General features: G+C 74.5%; 2 protein-coding genes across 2 annotated transcripts in view; one reads left to right on the top strand and one right to left on the bottom strand.

Moving 5' to 3' along the window:
* Positions 1-1015: 1015 nt before the first annotated feature.
* LOC146588405 (retinol dehydrogenase 12-like) lies at positions 1016-4125 on the top strand. The gene is made up of 6 exons (XM_085318061.1): positions 1016-1260; positions 2091-2330; positions 2410-2499; positions 2568-2756; positions 3738-3844; positions 3923-4125. The coding sequence occupies exons 1-6, from the start codon at positions 1101-1103 to the stop codon at positions 4115-4117; spliced, it is 981 nt and encodes a 326-aa protein (XP_085174187.1). The 5' UTR covers positions 1016-1100; the 3' UTR covers positions 4118-4125.
* A 523-nt stretch (positions 4126-4648) lies between these two features.
* The window catches only part of LOC146588406 (uncharacterized), a 16331-nt gene continuing 14287 nt past the window's right edge, over positions 4649-6692 (bottom strand). The window contains exons 3-4 of the mRNA XM_085318052.1: positions 6492-6658; positions 4649-6027 (exon numbers count right to left, since the gene is read on the bottom strand). Of these exons, the coding sequence (XP_085174178.1) occupies positions 4720-6027; positions 6492-6658 (1475 nt within the window). The 3' untranslated portion in view covers positions 4649-4719. The remainder of the gene's footprint in view (positions 6028-6491; positions 6659-6692) is intronic.

Raw genomic sequence — 6692 nt, forward strand, 5'->3', positions numbered from 1 at the left:
CTGGGAGCAATTCGTCAGGCTGATGTGCTGTTCCCCAGGCACGAGGAAGGGTCTGCACAGCTGCAATCAGTATTTTGCCGCAGTTTGTGCCTGGTTAAACATCCTGATCTGACATATTATTGCTATGGCCGGGGCTGAGCTCTGCGCYGGCTGCTTGCAGGCTCGAGCCGTGCCGTGGCTGTGCCCGCACCCCGGTTTTGCCCTAAGGAACAAGCTTGGCAGAGGCCTTTCACCCACGGCTGCCTGCAGCCCCGGGGGCGGGGGCTGCAGCCCGGGCCCCCCGCTCCCGAGCCCCGGCTCCTTGGGCAAGCCCAGCCCTGGCAAACTGCAGCCTCCGCTTCGCTGGCCGCTGCCCCTGGCCCCCGCGTTGGGGGGCTCGGGGGGGGCGCAGCCTGGCCAGCCCCCTCCGTGCCTGCTTCCCCCGGCCGCAGGCMGGTCTAGGTCTGCACTAAGGGACGGCTGAGCCGGCGGGATCGCTCAGCCCGGGAGGGAAACCGGCACCAGGGAAAAGCCAGAGGCTTTCGCGGCCGGCGCAGTGGGGACTGGCGGCCTTGGCGATGGGAGCGGCCTGGGGTCACCGGCGCCCCGGCCGCTGYGGGTGCCCGAAGGCTGCGTGAGCTCGCGGGGAAGCTGGGCCCGTTCGGGGGGGAAGCGCTGGAGAGGCTGGCCGGAGCGCGCCCAGCAGGGATGCACCACGCCGGCTTCGCGGCGCTGCCGCCCGCTCCGTGTCCCACCACGTGCCCCGGCTGCCGCGCGGCACCCGGGGCTCCCAGCTCCGGGCCCCACTGGGTGCCACGAGTGATCCCAGTCCCCGTGGGGCGGGACGGGACCCTCAGGGCTGCGCAGCCGCCGGGTGGGAATCGCGTGGGTGAGCGAGGTGCTGACTCGGCCTGGCCTCCTGCCCGCTTTGCCCCTCCCTGCGAACGAGCCCGGCAAAACGCTTTCCTGCCGCTATCGCTGTTCCGCCCCCACCGCCAGGAGCAGCTCCCACCCGGAGGTGCCGGCAGCCCGCGGCTCGGGAGCAGGAGGGACCGCGCCGTGCCGGGGCCGGGGTCCTCATCCCCCTGCASCAGCCGGACCTCGGTGCACGGCCGGGGACCATGGAGCTGCCGAGCGCCTGCAGCCACCCGTGCTGGTTCGTGCTCACGCTGCTGCTGCTGCTGCTGCTCTGGGCTACACGGCGCAGCGGCACTTGGCTCCCTCGCAGGTGTCCCACCGACCTGACCGGCAAGACGGTGATCGTCACCGGAGCCAACAGCGGTGCGCGGGGGGCCGCGGGTGTGGGGCGCAGGACACGGCTGTGGGGCTGCAGAGTGGCAGGACGWGGGCGCAGGGCTGCCGGGCTTCCAGGTCCCACGCGGCCGCAGGGCTCGGCCGCCTTCGTTTCGCAGCCGGAGCCGCGGGAGGCGGCGGCTCGCTGCCCCCCCGGCATGCGTGACCCCGGGGCGGGCACGGTGCGCCCCCGGGCTCGCCAGGCTCGCGGCAGCCCCCTGCCCGCGGCTTCCCGCGCTGCCCCAGCCCCCAGCGCCGGCCCCGCGGCTGGACTCTGCCCCGGCCGGGTTAATGACCGACGGCCAAGGCCACCGCGGCCGCGCCGCCCCAGCCCCGCTGCGCCCCGCGCCGCGGCCCCCCCGGTGCCCCCGCCGCACGTCCCGGCTCTTCCGTCTGTTACGGGCGCATGAGCCCCCCGCAGACCCTCCGCTCCCGAGCTCCCCAGGAGGAGAGAGCGCGTGCTGCACCATGCTGCACGGCGCTGCGCCGTGCCGTGCCACGCCGTGCCGTGCCGTGCCATGCCGTGCCGTGCCGTGCCGTGCCGTGCCGTGCCGTGCCGTAGCGCTGCTCTGCACAGCACCCTGGCCCAGCATCCCGCCACCACCCAGCGCCCGGACACGCAGGCAGCAGCTGGATGGCGACTTGGGGCACTTCTAGCGGCTTTTTGCGGCGGCCAAGAGCGCCGGCAGCCGCGGTGCCGGCGCCAGGCTGGCCCTGGCACCTGGCTCCCCTTTCGCCAGGGCTCCCTGGGGCGGCGGTCYGGCCCCCGGGCCCCCCAGGCCACGGGGCCGGCCGGTGCCACGCTGCGCATGCCGCAGGGATCGGCAAGTGCGTGGCGCTGGAGCTGGCCCGCAGGAACGCCCGCACCATCCTGGCGTGCCGGAGCAGGGAGAGGGGYGAGGCGGCGGCGGCGGAGATCCGGGCGGCCACGGGGAACCCGGCGGTGCTGCTGCGGCTGCTGGACACGGGCTCGCTGGCGTCCGTGCGCGCCTTCGCCGGGCGGGTGCTGCGCGAGGAGGCGCGGCTGGACGTGCTGGTGAACAACGCCGGCCTCACCGGTAGGCGCCGGGCCGGGGGCCTCCGTGCTGGTGCGGCGCCCCGCCGCGGCACTGCCGGCCCGCACGCCTCCGCCGCCAGGGCTGCCCTTCGCCGTCACGCCGGAGGGGCTGGAGCAGACCTTCGCCACCAACTACCTGGGGCCGTTCCTGCTCACCAACCTGCTGCTGGGTGAGGAGGCTGCCGGGGGGCCGGGCCGGCGCCCGCCCCGGCGCCCGCTCACCGCCCGCTCCGCGCAGACCTGCTCAAGGCCTCGGCGCCCGCCCGCATCGTCAACGTCGCGTCCTTCCGGCACAGCGCCGGCACCGCCAACCTGCGGCACCTCACGGGCCAGGAGCGCCCCGAGAGCTTCGACCAGGCCTACAACAGCACCAAGCTCATGAACGTCCTCTTCACCGCCGAGCTGGCGCGGCGCCTGCAGGGCACCGGTGGGTGCCGGGCCACGCAGGGCCGTGCCGGGCCACGCAGGGCCGTGCCGGGCCATGCTGTGCTGTGCCGTGCCATGCTGTGCTGTGCCATCCTGTGCCACGCAGGGCCGTGCCACACTGTGCCACGCCACACTGCGCTGTGCCATGCCACACCGTGCTGTACCATCCTGTGCCACGCAGGGCCGTGCCGTGCCACGCCGCGCTGTGCCGTGCCATGCTGCGCTGTGCCACGCCGCASTGTGCCGTCCTGCGCCACGCAGGGCCGTGCCACGCTGTGCCGTGCTGTCCTGCACCACGCAGTGCCATGCGGCACTGTGCCACGCCATGCTGTCCCATCCTGCGCCACGCTGTGCCGTGTCACGCTGTGCTGTGCCACGCTGCGCTGTGCCGTCCTGCGCCACGCTGTGCCACGCCACGCCGCGCAGTGCTGTGCCACGCTGCGCTGTGCCATCCTGTGCCACGCAGGGCCGTGCCACGCCGTGCAGTGCCACGCAATGCTGTGCCATGCSATGCCATGCCGTGCTGTCCTGCGCCACGCAGGGCCGTGCCATGCTGTGCCACGCTGCGTGTGCTGTGCCGTGCCACGCTGTGCCATGCCATCGGGCGCCCAGAGAGGGCTGCAGCCCTGAGCCGCTGGCCCGTCCCTCTGTGCCACGACTCAGCGGCTGCGCGCGGGGCGCCGAGGGGGCTCAGCCCCACGGCGCTGCCCCCTGCAGAAACTCCCCCGCACGTCCCCGGGACCGGTGAGGGCGGGCGCAGGGCTGGCGCGGGCAAGCCCCGGTCTGGGACGGCAGCGTCCCCGCCAGCGCGTCCCGTCGGGGCGGCCGCAGCGCCCCGCGCCAGCGCAGGGCCCGGGGCTGCTCCCCCCAGGCAGCGGCTGCCGTTTCCGCACCGAGGGCGCCGGCGGACGGGAGAGAGGAGCCGGGGCTGCGGCGCGGCGCGGCCCCTCCGCCGGCGGGCGCTGACGGCCGCGCGCCGCAGGGGTGACCGCCAACGCCCTGAACCCCGGCGTGGTGAGGACGGGCATCATGCGCCACTTCAACTGGCTGGTCCGCGCGCTCTTCGCCCTCGCCGGGCCCTTCATGAAGGTGAGCGGGGCCCCGCCGGCGCGGCTGGCGCCCGCCCGCGCCGCGGCCGCCCCTCCTCACCCGCCTTTCGCCCCGCAGTCCGCGGAGGAGGGGGCCGCCAGCACCATTTACTGCGCCGTCTCGGAGGAGGCCGCCGGCATCACGGGCAAGTATTTCGGCAGCGACTGCAGGCTGGCGCTGCCCTCCGCGGCCGCCCGCGACGCCGCCCTCGCTCGCAAGCTCTGGGAAGAGTCGGAGCGGCTCACGGGCCTCGCCGCGGGCCAGGGGTGCTGATCCGGCCGGGGGCTCGGCGCGGGGACGCGGCCCGGCTGGCAGCGCTGTGCCGCGGGGGGCTCCCTGCCGCGCCGCTGCCCCACGGAGCCCCTGGCGCACGGGACGTCTCGCCGTCCCGGAGCCAGGCCAAGGGGGAGGTGGGCGCGGGCCAGCCGGCACCGGTGGGCATGGAGCCAGCCCTAGCAGTGCCAGCGCCTCAAAGCGCAGCAGGGATGGGGCTCCCCCGGCCCCCGCGCGTCCCCCTCAGCACCCTGCGGACCCACGTGCCAGACGAGCCGCCTCCAGGATCACCTCCAGCCGCAGCACGTCCCAGACGGCCGCCTCAACCTCCCCGCCAGACGCGGGCTGCAGAATTCCTCCTCCTCGGGCTGTCAGACCGTTTCCAGCATAACGCGCGGCTCCCTCCAGCCCGGCCACCCCTCGCGCCAACCCCGCACCGCTGCGCCCAGCAGGGAAGGCAGACTGCCGGCGGCCCCGGCCAGCACAGAGGTTCGTCCGGCCGCACCTTCCTCAGGCACGCGAAGCCGCCCATGGTGCAAAATGCTTTATTAAATYGCTCCGTGAGACCAGCCCGAGCTCTGAGGCAGTACTGGGACGCACAGCTATTCCCAGGTGATGTCCAGATCCAGCTGCTGCTTCTGCACAGCCTGCAGGAAGCGGTCGTAGTCCCGCCGGTGGATGTCCCGGCAGTGGGATAGGTCCAGGGAGCGCAGGCAGCTGTCTGCAGCCAGCAGCAGCCACACAGTCCGGCTGGACACCTGGCTCTCGGCCAGGGAGAGCTCCTGCAGCTCGAGCAGGGGCGGCCCGGGTGCCATCAGCACCGCCTCGAACACAGTGTCCAGGGAGAARGGGACGCAGAGGAGGCTCAGGGTCTGCAGCTGCGGGGAGCGGCACAGCAGCGAGGCCAGCGTGGCCCGCAGCACCAGGCTGTGCTGGGCCGGGAAGGGGCTGGAGGCACCGGCCAGGGCCAGGGAGAAGCGCCGGAGCTGGGGGAAGGCGCTGGGGAGCAGGTCGGTGTCCCAGTGGAGCGGCTCGACAGGAGGGTCTCCGTCGGGGCCGGCAGCTGGCGGCCTGGGCGGCGGGTGCAGGTCGGTGCTGAAGGCCCGCAGGTGGGGGCAGCTGCTGAGCAGGGCGCCGAGGGAGAGCTCGTCCTCGCAGCAGAAGCCGTGGAGGGCGAGGGTGTTCAGCTGTGGCCCCAGGCTCCGCGCCAGCGGCAGCACCCGCGCCAGCGGCCAGCCCCGCCGCCCCGTGCAGGTGAGGGTGAGGTGGGCCAGGCGGCTCCAGCACAGCCCGTCCCAGCCGGCGGCGGGGCCGTCACCCAGCCACACGCCGACGTCCTCGGCGTCCGGGCACACGGCGCAGAGCGTGGCGAGGAAGGGCTCGGTCACCTCCTCCACGCGCCGCAAGGGCAGCGTGAGCCAGGGCCTGTCCGCTGCCGCCCCCCGCCGCTGCGCCAGCTCCCGCAGCGAGGGGAAGCCCGGGGCRGCATTCCCCACGCCATCGAGCTGCTGCGTATGGATGAGGCACAGGGCGTCCGGGACAGCGCCGTGGGCCAGGAACTCCAGGTGAGGCAGGGCCAGCAGCAGGAAGGCCAGGGCCGCGGCCACGTCACCGCCCGCCGGGGCCTCGAGGCCGTGGGCCAGGAGGACGCGGAGCGCCGGGCAGCACAGGGCGCCTGCGAGCGGGTCGTAGGCCAGGTGCAGCAGGGCACGCGGAGACACCTTCTTGCAGTGGGACACATCCAGCTCCTGCAGGCGCCTGCAGCAGGAGCCCACGGCCGAGAGCACCTGCACGTTGGCCTGCGTCTTGGCCAGCCCCAGCTTGCACAGCAGCGGCAGTCCCTCCAGCAGGTCCACCAGCACGTCCGCCGAGAGCCGGCTGCAGCCGTGCAGGTCCAGAGAGCTCAGGCTCTGCCCACAACCCCAGAGAGCCGCCTGAGCGGGGCCAGGGCCCGGAGCAGCGGGCACCCCGTTGGCCCCTCTCTTCCCTCGGCCGCACGCAGCGCCTGGGCGTCCTCCCAGCCCCGCAGCACAGCGGGCTGGGAGAAGCCCGGGCAGCYGTCCCCAGCCAGGTTCACGCGGGCTGGGAGCCACCCTGCTCCCCCAGCACTGCGTGGTCCTGCGCCCAGCCCGAGCCAGGCAGCGTTSGCCCCGCGGCACGGGCTCAGGGCGATCTGGGGCTCGCAGAGCCAGGCAGCAGCTAAAGAAAGAGCAGGGAGAGCCCCGAGAGACCCCCTTCGCCCCACGCTAACCCCCCAGACCCTGACAGCAGGGGGCAACGCAGGAGCACCTGCTCCCAGCCCCGCAAGCCAGGAGGAGACGCAGCCCCCCGCGGAAGGCGCGCGCGYGTGGAGGGGTCCCGCAGCCCCGCTCACCTTGCAGCGCTCGGCGACGAGCTGCCCGATGGCGTTGCTGGCGAGGCCGGAGCAGGAGCGCAGGCTCAGCTCCTGGAGCTGAGGCACCAGGAGCAGGTGGAGCGCGGCCCGCGTCAGGCGCCGGCTCTCGCCCAGGAGCCGGATCAGGTCCTGCACGAGGCCGGGGGCTGCGGGACGGGGCAGGAGGCGGCTGTCACGGGG

The sequence above is a fragment of the Rhea americana genome, unplaced genomic scaffold (genome assembly GCF_003343005.1).
Source record: "Rhea americana isolate MKP2758 unplaced genomic scaffold, rheAme1 scaffold_515, whole genome shotgun sequence".
NCBI classification, from domain to species: Eukaryota; Metazoa; Chordata; class Aves; order Rheiformes; family Rheidae; genus Rhea; species Rhea americana.